Raw genomic sequence first — 13,134 nt, forward strand, 5'->3', positions numbered from 1 at the left:
CGGACGGAGGTGCACTGACCTTGAGCCAAGTCGGAGGTGAGCGTGGTCTCCTCGAGCCGGTGCAGCTGGTCGATCTCCTTGGTCATGAGGTCCGCGATCTGCTGCAGCACGCCGCGCAGCGCCAGGAACTGCTTCCACGGCGCTTCCGACGCCAGACCTGAGGACACGGTGTGAATGTTAAAAACATGCTTACAAACGTTCATAACCGTATGCTAGAGTAATGTGGTAGAACTTACTTTGGTATAGTTGTAGGAACTGCTCACTGGCCTCGCCAGCGGCGCCGACTTCTGGCAGGAAGCTGGTCAGCAGGATCAGGACCTGTGGACAGGTTCGTATCAAAAATAGAATATATATATTTATTTGAAAATTGACATTTATGAAGCGTTACTGTAAGGGTTTCTACTTAGCTTGATATCAAGGTACATTATGAGAACTTTGAAGCTGATCTTCTAAGGATATTATTATGTATGCCTTAAGGACTTTAACTATAATACTCACAGCCTTGCTGCGCTCGTACGAGTCGCACAGCGACTTGACCATCTGGCAGGCGGTGTCGCGCGCGATGCGCGAGCTCGGCTCGAACATGACGGGCCGCAGCCAGCCGCCGTCCTCGAGCGACAGCGGCCGCATGCCGTGCGAGAGCAACATCTAGCCAAACAAAAAAGAATTTAATGTAATTAGAGACCGTCATTGGACTCTGTGAAGAGTAGAGTACGTTCATACAGTCTATCGCAAAGCAATTCTCCTCGACGACTTCGCGCGGAGGTCGCATAGGCGAGCGGATCGACTGCGCAAGAAATCGAATCGCTCTGTAAAGTTTCGACGGTTAGTCACTGTGAGAAGTTGTTACTGAAATTACGAGTTAAGAATCGCGATTGGAAGATGTCATAGATGAGCGTCTATAAAACGAACCATATAATATAGTTTTGGAGTTTCTAGAATTATTGATATTTGAAACTCTATGAATAGTTTTATAATCCAAGCATTGCTTTCCTGTCGACGGATCCACTCGAAAGCAAGTCACATTACGTATTATCATCTCTTGAAATAATTCCTACACATTTTTACATGTAATTGCTACAGCAAATTAACCAAATGTTTACCTTCTCCCTCCAGCGCGCCACGTATTTGTGCGAAATGTAGGCGACGCGCGGCGGGCGCTGCGCGCTCTCAGCAGGCGGCGCGACCAGCCGCTGCCACTCCTTGTGCGTCACGTCGCCGGCCAACCAGCCCGCCAGGTCCACGACCACGCTGCCGGTCGACGCGGTTAGGGCGCCTGTCGCGGCCGAGGACGACACTGAAGCGATTTCCGGCTATTGGAAGTGAAAATAAGTTTTAGTATTTGTTCGACGGTAAAACTTGCAAAAATACGTCACTTCCACGTGGTCTGGTCTGTCTTAACCTTACACCTCCGTGACGAAACGCACGCTAAGCGTGAGCGCTGTACGTTGACGCCGACCGCTTACGGCGGGAACGCGCACGGATGAGTGCGTTTTCCGTGACCCTCGTTAGAATTTATCGGTCTAGAAAAGTTTTCAAATAACGTAATAGACTCCAGAAACAAAAAAACATATACGCATAGGTATAATTTTTTGACAAGGTACCTATAGTACCTATATCTCTAACTTGTTATGTGTACCTTAGCCTCCTTGGAGTCGGCATGGCCGTTGGCGGACACGACGGGCGGCACGGGCGCCATCAGTTGCTGCATGTAGCGTAAGCATGGGAGCGCGACTTGTTGCAGGGCGAATTGATGCGCTGTAAATACAACATTATCTATTCATTGGGTCATGGCAGATTTTTTGTAGTATATTTTCATCATCATCATCATCATCATTTCAGCCTATATACGTCCCACTGCTGAGCACAGGCCTCCTTTCATGCGCGAGAGGGTTTGGGCTATAGTCCCCACGCTAGCCCAATGCGGATTGGGGTCATTGGGGACTTCACATACACCTATGAATTTCTTCGCAGATGTATGCAGGTTTCCTCACGATGTTTTCCTTCACCGAAAAGCTAGTGGTAAATATCAAATGATATTTCGTACATAAGTTCCGAAAAACTCATTGGTACGAGCCAGGATTTGAACCCGCGACCTCCGGATTGAAAGTCATAATAATTTCGAAAATTTTACCATTACAGATAATCATATTCTGTACCATCACATTCTATTTAATCTTTTGTCTGTGTTACCATTGAGATTTTAATGAACGATTTTCTGTTCTCTAGAGTCTGTGCGGAAAGAAAAAAGTCGTGAAATGTATAGGATCCAATACATTCTAGGACTCTTCTCTTTCCGCACAGACTCTGGACGATATGATTTAGGCGTGAACCAACGTTTTTAGTACCCCACACACATATGTTTTTTTTTTTTCAATCTCTTGATTTGAACGCCACACCTATCATGTGCGGCGCGTCATCTCGAACCTAGTTGGAATGAACGAACGTTGATATTGGGCTGTAGCCGTGTGCATCAGTTGACGTCTTGGCGGCCAAAGGGACAAACAAGTATGTATGAAACATGTATGAAACAAATCTTACAGTTAGGTGAGGACGTGTTGATGCCCGGTATGCCGGCTAGGGCCTCCGGCTTGAGGATGACACTGGCGGCGGACGGCAGCCCGGCGACCTCGGTCAGCTGCGGGCAGCACCACACCCACAGGCGGACCACGCAGCGGAGGCGGACCTCCCAGCATTCCACGCCGTCTTGGACCTTCACCAGGGAGCCCAGGAGCAGGACTAGCGGACGGACCTGTAATTATGAAATAAATTATAATTGTGAAGCGAAATAGGGCTTTAACGGCAGCTAAAACTGATAAGAAACATTATCACTCGATATACGAGTATGTAGCACTTTCAGTAAACTAGACAGAGTGCTAAAGATCCCTCCAACCCACTGTGAAAGCGCCTGGGGATGCGGGCAAAGCGCGATGACTAATTCGCGGTGCGGTGCGTTCGCCTGATCGGCATCGGAACGCATTTTAACCTGATCAAATAGGATTTCAAGACCGATTCTTATATCGAAATTCTTTGATCTAGTTCTACCTAGGTATGATAAAAAAAAAGAGTGTTTATCTAACAATGAGCTTTCACGTAAAAGAAACGAAGAAGAAGCGCTGGTGGCCTAGCGGTAAGAGCGTGCGACTTTCAATCCGGAGGTCGCAAGTTCAAACCCCAGTCACTTTTTGGTAAACGAAAACATCGTGAGGAAACCGGACTAATCCCAATAAGTTTACCCTCTGGGTTGTAAGGTCAGAAGGCACCTTTCGTAAAAACTAGTGGCTACGTTAATTCTCGGGATTAGTTGCCAAGCGGACCCCAGGCTCCCACGAGCCGTGGCAGAATGCCGGGATAACGCGAGGAAGATGGATGGAGCTGTCACGTAAAACTTACCGAGTTGTTGAGATCCTGCGAGGCGGCATGCCCCATGAGCGAGAGCGTGATCCGCTGTGACAGCAGGCTGCAGAGCGACTCCGTCGCCGGCAGGTTGTCACGGGTCACTAGGCAGATCAGCGCGCGGACTTCTTCTTGACACTGTTGCAGTAAAACGGTCTTAGTTGGTGTCAAAGACATTTTAATATTTAAAATATGACACGTGGCTCATGGAAGGCGACAGCAATCCGACTCACAGCTAAACAATGTTTTTATAGGCCGATTTATGATAATTCACTTCCCAATCATGCAGCTACAATGTCAGTCGGCTATTTCACCAATTTGATAATTGACACCTAACAGTGGACAATTTCGTAGATTTCTGGGTAGGATTAAAAAAGGTAGTAAGCTCTAAATGTGGACAATCTTGTATCTGGTATGGAGAGCCTGATGAAAGCGTCCGAGGTCAGACTCTTCTACCGTGAGGTTAGAGAGACAAAGAAGGGCTACCAACCGACGATACAGGCTTTGGAAGATAACGAGGGAAATCTGACGTTCGACCCCGGAAAGCAAAAAGACCTGTGGTTGAATTATTTCAAGGATCTGCTCAACTGTCAAGCGGTCCAACATATTTCCATAGAAGCAGAAAGTAACGACGAACCAGTCGCACCTCCATCCTTTGATGAGGTCTGCAAGGCGATCATGAGGCTGAAAAACCACAAGGCCCCAGGTATCGACGGACTGCCTAGTGAAATATGGAAATATGGTGGTGTAGCGATTAAGAACAGGATCTTTGAGGTCATCCAACTGATCTGGGCGGAGGAGCGTCAACCTGATGAGTGGAACACTGGAGTCATATGCCCACTTCATAAGAAAGGAGACAGAAAAAGGTGCGCAAACTACAGGGGCATTGCCTTACTTCCCACGGCATACAAAATTCTATCGTATGTCCTACTGTCGCGGCTTGAACCCTACGCCGAAGAAACCATAGGGGATTACCAGTGCGGGTTCCGTAGAAACAGGAGCACAGTAGACCAGATATTCCTTCTTAAACAGATAATGGAAAAGAGGTGGGAATATGCCCAGAGCTGTCATATTCTCTTCGTTGATTTCAAGAAGGCATATGACAGTATTGATCGTAAGTCGCTGTACTGCATTCTGCAATCGTTTAAAATACCCAATAAGCTGGTGAGGATGCTGAGAGTCGCTACTTCAACGAGCAAAATGACGGTGAAAACGGGAGTCGGCCTAACAGACCAGTTTGATGTCGGTACGGGTCTCAAGCAAGGGGATGCGCTCTCTCCCATACTTTTCAACTTGGTGCTCGAATATGTCACCAAGAAAGTTATAGCCTCTGGTGGCGGAGTAGAGTTGAACGGTAGACACCGAATTGTTGGGTATGCAGACGACCTAGCCCTCCTGGGAGAAAACGAGGCGGATGTCTGTAGGGCTGCTCAGAGCCTAGAGGAAGAGGCAGTGAAGGTTGGCCTACGAATTAGTCAGGAGAAAACTGAGTACCTTCATATGAAGCGATACAGAAATAACTCTATTCGTAGGAAAGATCTCACTATAGGACAAACCTCTTACAAAGGTGTAGAGAAATTTAAATATCTTGGGTGTATCGTCACAGACAGCAATCGGAGGGAAGAGAAGATCCAAACCCGAATTCAGAACGCTCTCCGGTGCACAGCTGCTCTTCACAAAGTGTTGGTGTCCAGGCTAATGACCAGAAAGACGAAACTCCGTATATACAAAACTATAATCAGACCGATCTTGATGTACGGATGCGAAGCCTGGACCCTAACACAAAAAGAGGAATACGCACTGCTGGTGGCTGAACGGAGGATCTACCGGAAGATACTGGGACCCATTCGCGGAGAAGATGGCTCGTGGAGGATACGCAGGAACCAGGAAATCGAAGATCTAGTGGCCGAGCCCAATATAGTAGGAGAAACGAAAGCCTCAAGACTCCGATGGCTCGGGCACGTGGTCCGTATGGGTGAAGATCGAGCGGTTTGGAGAGCGTACTCGGGCCGTCCGGATGGTCGACGACCGGTTGGGCGTCCTAGGTATCGCTGGTGCGATGAGGTCGTGAAAGATCTGAACGAGCTCGGTGCCGTCGATTGGACAGAAACGGCGCTAGACAGAGAAGCATGGCGTTCCTTAGTGTCAGAGGCCAAGATCCACTTCGGGTCGCTGCGCCACGGCAGTAAGTAAGCAGTAAGTAAGTAAGTAAGCTCTAAATGTACTTAACCCTTTTCCAGCCCGGAAGCCTACAAAGTTTTCCAAAAAATTCAAACATATTCAATTTAATCCAGCTTTGATGATTCATTTGAAGACAAGTCGAATATTTCTCGAAAGTGTAATCTAATATGAACCTTATATCGGAATGCTAAAGTTGAAATTCTATTGGCGGTTTGTGGTCGATAAATCGTGCTACGCCTGGAAAAGGGTTAAAAATGATAAAATACTTTCTGTTTTTACAGTTTGTACCTATTTAGGGCTAGTGTTAAACATTCCCTGGACCATATGCCCGGTGTATGAGCATAACAGAGGTGTACCTGAGGGGTCCCCCGGTGCAGGTTGTGCTGCACTAGCTCTTGCACGAGCCCGAAGCGGCAGAGGCGCGCGCGGTGCTCGGGCTGCGAGGCGAGCGCGCGCAGCAGCGTCAGGCAGTGCTCCGCGCACGCCAGCGAGCAGCCGTAGCAGCCGCCGCCTGACTCTGTCAAAACATAATCATTTAGGACCCGGTCTGGTCCAGTGGGTGGTGATCCTGCCTGAATGAATGACAAATAATGAAGGACTTTAGAGCAGGATATCTGGAACCAAAGGAATTTAAAACGCTACCCATGAGCTCCATCATCCGACACATGGATATGGTGGGAAAAGCTCTTGAGTAGTTGACGGATCTTCTTTAGGGGGTAATTGCACAAAATATCCCTATGGGTCGAAGTGTATCCGCAAGGGCCCCCGAAAACAATAAGATAAGATAAGACCCTGCCTGCGAAGCCGATGGTCCTGGGTTCTAATCCCGGTAAGAGCATTTATTTGTGTGATGAACACAGATATTTGTTCCTAAGTCATGGGCGTTTTCTATGAATATAAATATGTATTTAAAGCTTGAACACGCCAAAACGTGGGCACATAAAATTACAAATAAATAGAAAATAAAGGTCTAATGGAGCGAAATATATATTGAATATCATTGAAAATATTATAGTTTATCATGCTAATATACTAGACTATCATTTCAGCCTCAGGATTTGACATGTCACAGACTTCGTGATGACCAGGACACAGGCACTTTGCACGACATGATTACTGTATGTTTAAGTAGTCCAAGCCAGAGTTATTTGCGGATAAGTTGATAATATAACTTTAACAGGTGTCTTTTTCAAATATTCATTGATATGGGCCCAGTCCATTGCCATCCGCCTTCATTTATTACCATCCCCCAAAAGTACCCTTTTGGCATTGTCAGCATGTCCATCATGTTAATACCCCTTCGTCACTGTTATAGTGTAATGATAACACGATGAATGCTACCAAAATAGTAACTGTGAGCTGTGGCTTCTTTAAAATAGGTTTAGGTCATTTTCGCAAATGTTTCTTGCATATATTTCTATAGTCAATGTCCCTTATGCGAATCAATTAACGGCATCGCTTGATGCAATCACAAGTAGCTGGCTCAACCATAAATAATGGGGATACTTAGCATTATTTTTATCTTGCAATCTTCGGGAATGTATTAGCAACTCATAGAAGTCAAACTTTTTATTTTGTGTATTGCTTGAAGTATGTATTTCTATAGAACCATCGTCTAACACCTAACACGCTCAAATACGTTAAAAATGATCAAACGTTTTAATATCCTACATTTTGCATACAAATTTCATTTAGCACCACTATTTTGGGAGCAGATAAGCTCTTGCTAGCTCTTAATCTAACTTGACTTCTCTTTTTGTACATAAATTTGAGATATTTGTCCGTTTTTTGTAACATAAGAAAAATTAGGTTTCGGTCTTTATGTAAGAACGCTGTATGTTCCTAGTTTCTTTTTTTTTCTCATTTGTATCTCGTGTTTTTCTGCTTTCTGGTTGTCTTTCCATTCATTGACGTCTCCGCAACATTTCAAAAACACAAAAACTAATCGATCCTCGATATATTAACATTTTCACAAGTTTCCTTAGCCTAATCGACTTTTCCAATGCTATTGGTGCAAAGTGATTTCGCTCCGTTATTGTTTAAAGCTCGTTATCATGAAAACGAATCATACAATTGACAACTATTGTGGTATCATATGTTCCTCATACTATAGCGATTTTAATTTAAGTAAAGAAATAAAATTTAACCACCCTTTACAAAATTTATAAGCAAAAATGTGTGCCCACGTTTTGGCGTGTTCAAGCTTTATCTATATGAGTATGTTTATATCATCGCCCAGTACCCATTATACACGCTAATCTTAGAGCCTAAGTCGATCTGTGTAAGATGTCCCCAATAATTATTATATTTTATTTTTATTTTAGGACCTGTTGTGAAACTTGTGGCCTATGCAGTTGCAACCACGATGAATGGCCGCGTGACAAGCTACTATAATTTTAGTATGCAAACGCGCGTGGTCTTACCCAGATAAACACCAAAGGAATGGTGCCGCGGTTTTACACATGACAGGCCATTAGTCAACCTAAGCTACGACTAAGGCCCAGTTGCACCAACCACAATTAACAGACTGATCAACGTCAAGCAGCAGAGAACTATGAAACTTTCCATACAATCACATTTAGCGAACGCTAAATAGGTGACAAACGGTTTGGTGCAACCGAGCCTAAGTAAGGTAGGTCCACTAAAATAATCTATGGCATACGTAAATTACTCCGCGTGTCGTCGCGCCTCTACAGGTTCACGCGGCCAACACCAAATCTGGCTTATATCAGTGTGGAAGAATAAAGTATATAAAATATAAGTATACTTAGCAGCAAATTGGTGTGCCTACAAAGCTGCTTCGATTTATTGTTATTTCATGTACACTGGCTTTCAAAAGTGCATGGACATGTTTCAACCGTAATATTAAGGCATTACGGTCGACATCTGTCCTTGCACTTTTGAACGCCACCGTACATACTCAATTACATATTTGAATTATCGTTAATTAATATCAAAGGTACCTATGTAATAGAGCAAATATTTTTACATACTTATACATATATTGCTAGGCGACCTGCTTTGATCCGCGTCATCTCCGATGTAATTCAAAGATGCAGCCGTAGGTATATGAAGTCCCCAACCTGTTTTGGGACAATGTGGGGACTAAGTATACGAGTAGGTTCATCTCAATACCCCTCATGTATAAGGCGCCTATGCTCAGAAATGGGACGTTATGATCACTGTGTGTTAAACAGAATACAATAATAGGCAGCAGTACTCGGTGCGGACGGTGCCAACCCTAGCGGTAGCCACGCCCATGCCACGCCTTTCGAAAGAGCTCTTCCAATCGGCAACGTTTAGGCACGTTCGGTATACCTAAACAGGGCTTTTTATGCAGTTAACGTTCTGTACGTAGTACTACATATTATTTATTCTGGGTCTTTGGCCTAAATTATTTAATTAGATGCACTAACTTACCTTTGGTAAGTTCTCCGTCATAGTTTTGCACCAAACCAGCGTATACCGGTAGTGTATCTCCCTTCAGTTGTTCACTCTGAGATCTATCGTAGGCGACTAGTTCTTTCCTGTAATAACACCGAAGATGTCACATAATAGTTCTTTAGTGGCCTACTTGGCAAAAATATCAATCAAGATCAAATTGGTATTTAAATTAAGATAAAATGGATAAGCTAGGAACGAAATATACATTTTACTACTTGTTTAATTTACCTTGTATTGAATTAGCTAGGAACTAACCATTTTGTACAATTGTCACTATCAAGCAGCAGGCGGTCTAGTATAAATTGAGTTCTCGCGCGGGAATCCATACCTGAACTCGCGCTAGATGTATGGAGTCGCGCGCGGGAACGCAACTCATGTTAGACCGATAGAAGTAACGAAACGAGCCAGAGATGATAATTAACATTACCTCGGCCAATTAGCTACTACTACTGCTGACTGTACACGGCTCAAACATCGTCGGGTGACAAGCAAAAGTCACTAACTAACACCATTGAAATTATTGGACAATAAACCGTGTTGCAAGCGTAATAAAGTGCATTGTTACTTAAATTTTTTGATAGTACTTAAGTGACTTTTGGTCACCTGACGATATGATGTGGGCTGTACACACTCGTCGAGAGCCTCTCGCCAAGAGTCTCGTCACCGCTCCGACCCAATCGGAGAACGGCGAGATGAAACGAGTAAGAGCGAGACTTATGTACGAAATATCATTTGATATTTACCAGTCGCTTTCGGTGAAGGAAAACGTCGTGAGGAAACCGGACTATTCCCAATAGGGCCTAGTTCACCCTCTGGGTTGGAAGATCAGATGGCAGTCTTCGTAAAAACCAGTGCCTATGCAAATTCTTGGGATCAGTTGGCCAGCGGACCCCAGGCTCCCATGAGCTGTGGCAAAATGTCGGGATAACGCGAGGAAGAAGAAGACTAACCTGCAAGCCAACACCTTCTGTATGATTTTGGACAAGTCCTCGAAGTGGCCCTTGCTGTCGACGCAGTACTTGTGGGCGAGGGTCTGGATCACTCGGTTGATCTGCGCGCCGCCGAACGAGGTGGTGGACGCGTTGCTGTTCTCGTCACCAGGACGCCCTTCCAGCCGGTGCTCGCTTATCTTGTGCACGAGGGACTGAGGAAATATTATATTAATGTCTTAAACTTTTGACCGCCAAAGACGTGAACTGACGCGCGCGGCTACAGCCCAATATCAACCTTCGTGCATTTCAGCAAGGTTCACGATAATGCGGCGTTCAAAAGGTTAAAATGTGTTCTTAAAATTAAATACTTTTTAACTACGGGTATTCTCTGTCCAATATTTTGTTCCAATGTGTATTTGCGTCTCACATTTTGCTTAATGAGAGAGTGAGACGCAATGCACACTGGACAAAGAAATTGGACAGGTGGAATACCACCAAAACGCACAGATAAAGCAGTAACGTTACGTTCGTGAATACAGATTTTTAAATGTATAAACACTACTATTTATTTTATATCACGTCAGTGGCGCGCGCTTCAAAAACTAAAGAATCTCAAAATTTAATTTATGGAGAAAATTTTATCAAGCTTGTTTATAAAACTATTTTTTTTTTGGTGGACATAGGTACTGATGGTTTAACGGTTTCGTGTGTTATTAAAAAATGATATCGATAATACGATATGTGACATCCCACGGGCAAAGGTACCTTATGGCGGTCGGTGCTTACGTCGCGTAGCAACGCATTAGTATTGGAGCGTCGTTAATAATGGCGTAAGCGCCGACGGCCATGAGGTACTTTTGCCTGCCATCGTATGTAATGTCACATACGATGAAAATTTAAAAACATCAGCGACGTCACTTACCTCCAGCACGGGTTTGTTGGCCACCAGCTGGCGGTACACGCGGTCGGCCTTATCCAACAGCGCACCAATAGTCTGCACCATCTTCTTGCGTTCCTCGTCGTTCTCGATGTTGTCCACGGCGCAGCAGGGGCGCGCGGTGAGCGTGTAGTCGAATTTGGCGTATTTGCAGAAACCGCAGGCGTGGCACAGGAACGGGTCCTTCTCGTCGTAGTTTATAGCGCTGCGACCAAGTATAAAGATTTATAAATAACACTCGTTGCAATGTCCAGAGGAGATGGGGAGATTTATCGACAACGGAACGGAGATGGTATTATGTTTTACGGTGTGGACACGAATTAATGGCCTAATGACGACTAAAATCTATAGGTATCGATAGAGTTTGTGGTTTTTTTATGTGTTCCTTTTCACTCGCTAGATGGTTCCGTAGCGATCGAAACGCAGCTGTCACTGCCACACTAATATGGAAGAGTGGTAAAGACATGATGCTTTTCGTTGTCGAAGCGATACCGATTGTAATCGGGAGATGGCTTTGAAAGTTAGTTTATCGTACATTTATATTTTTTTATTTATAATAATTATAATTCAACTATATTGTTTAGAATAAATATGAAAAGTCAATATAGTAAACATGATAACTGAGCTTAGGCATTCGTTTTACATTAAAGAACGTGTAACTTACCGGCACTTGTGGCACTGGAAAACGTTCTCACCGCAGTTGGCACAGACGCCGGGGTTGGCCGGCACGGATTGCGAGCACCGAGGGCATTGCAGGGATTCCCCTATTAATACAGGATTTTATTGAATAATCAAGTTCTAAAGTGAAGACCCAGGCAAATGGCCTAGGCCTCCACTTTATGATTTTAGCGAGATTTCTAATAAAAATAAAAACATGGCTCGACTATATTCAAACAGTTTCTATGGTTAATAATAGTCATCATAAACATTTCATACTGGACTAAACTTTATTTTACATTTTCTCCAACCAGTTGAATTGCGACAAATTGATATTAAATATTACAACGTTACAAATGGTTGTTTCACGGATGGCACATAGTAACGTAACCAACAGAACAAAGACTTGCGAGCATACTTTACCTGTGGCCTGCTGGTTCTCATAGAAGTCGGCGTACTCCATCATGAGGTTGCACGCGACGATCGGCAGCGGGAAGTCGACGCGGACCTCCGATTGACCGGACTGCAGTTGCACACGCTTCGCCTTGTGCCACATGCCTGAGGATATTAAATTGTGTGATTACCGGTGTAAATGTAACTTAGTAGAAACGTGACCGTGTACATTTTTAAACCTATCCCGATTCCCAGCTCAGCGGCCGTATAATGTACGCGGTTATTGAAGCGATAATCACAGTATAGAGCAAATGGCACTCTTTGACATCAATCGACAAAAAGCGATAGACGCTTAGGGCCATCACCACTCTATGGCTGGAATGACGCTAGTGTGGGGTGGCTATTATCCTGTCATCGCGTCTTTTAATTATTGCTAATCAGTTAAATAGATAGTTTCATTAGGAAAACCTATTTAATGCTAATATAAAAGCCTTTAACACAGCTTCACGAAGGCCCCAGGTATTGAACTTAAGATCGCTACCCTTGCAGTGGCATTTTGAACTTTCTTCGTACTGAATTAAGGTTCACAATTGACGGCACTCACCAGGCTTGTTCTTGAGCTCCTGCACGGCCTGCACGGTGCGGTTGTTGTAGTAGAAGTTGATGCTGCGTACCATCTTGCTGCGCTTGATGTCACCGATGCGCAGGCTGATGCGGCTGATCATGTGGCTGTTCACTAGCTTCACTATCTGGGTGGTCGTTGTGAATTTCGAATCGATCTGTGGACAAAGAACGGTCTTTAACCCTTTTTTTTACTTTAACTGACGCGCGCGGCTACACACCATCAACCTTCGTGCATACTGACAAGATTCACGACGACGCGCCGCGCTCGATAGGCGTGGCGTTCAAACGGATAATCCGCCTATTTAATACGTAAGTTCAGCTTGACGCGGCGGGTAGTGGTAAGTCCGTGACGACCACAAGGCAGTCGCACCGAGCCGTCCGTCACCGTTTAAGTGTTCGCTAAATTATGTCGTATGAGAAATTTCATAGTTCTCCGTCGAGGGGCGTCGATCCGTCGGATCGGTGGCCCTAAAGAGTTCATGTATAAAAATTTACGCTGTAGCTGTCACATGGCATTGCTTAAAACCCGGCGAGAACAATCGGTCAGCGTGTTCAGCGTGTCTTGTTCGT

General features: G+C 44.7%; 1 protein-coding gene across 1 annotated transcript in view; it reads right to left on the reverse strand.

Annotated features, from left to right (window-relative positions):
• Nucleotides 1-13,134, reverse strand: part of LOC134678132 (E3 ubiquitin-protein ligase UBR4) — a 105,379-nt gene that overhangs the window by 21,253 nt on the left and 70,992 nt on the right. Inside the window, exons 67-80 of the mRNA XM_063536582.1 lie at nucleotides 12,545-12,719; nucleotides 11,971-12,105; nucleotides 11,555-11,654; nucleotides 10,876-11,095; nucleotides 9,972-10,165; nucleotides 8,998-9,104; nucleotides 5,934-6,094; nucleotides 3,394-3,534; nucleotides 2,542-2,752; nucleotides 1,640-1,758; nucleotides 1,104-1,313; nucleotides 499-648; nucleotides 237-318; nucleotides 20-157 (exon numbers count right to left, since the gene is read on the reverse strand). Coding sequence (XP_063392652.1) covers nucleotides 20-157; nucleotides 237-318; nucleotides 499-648; nucleotides 1,104-1,313; nucleotides 1,640-1,758; nucleotides 2,542-2,752; nucleotides 3,394-3,534; nucleotides 5,934-6,094; nucleotides 8,998-9,104; nucleotides 9,972-10,165; nucleotides 10,876-11,095; nucleotides 11,555-11,654; nucleotides 11,971-12,105; nucleotides 12,545-12,719 — 2,143 coding nt within the window. The remainder of the gene's footprint in view (nucleotides 1-19; nucleotides 158-236; nucleotides 319-498; nucleotides 649-1,103; nucleotides 1,314-1,639; nucleotides 1,759-2,541; nucleotides 2,753-3,393; nucleotides 3,535-5,933; nucleotides 6,095-8,997; nucleotides 9,105-9,971; nucleotides 10,166-10,875; nucleotides 11,096-11,554; nucleotides 11,655-11,970; nucleotides 12,106-12,544; nucleotides 12,720-13,134) is intronic.

The sequence above is a fragment of the Cydia fagiglandana genome, chromosome Z, assembly GCF_963556715.1.
Source record: "Cydia fagiglandana chromosome Z, ilCydFagi1.1, whole genome shotgun sequence".
In the NCBI taxonomy this organism is placed as follows: Eukaryota; Metazoa; Arthropoda; class Insecta; order Lepidoptera; family Tortricidae; genus Cydia; species Cydia fagiglandana.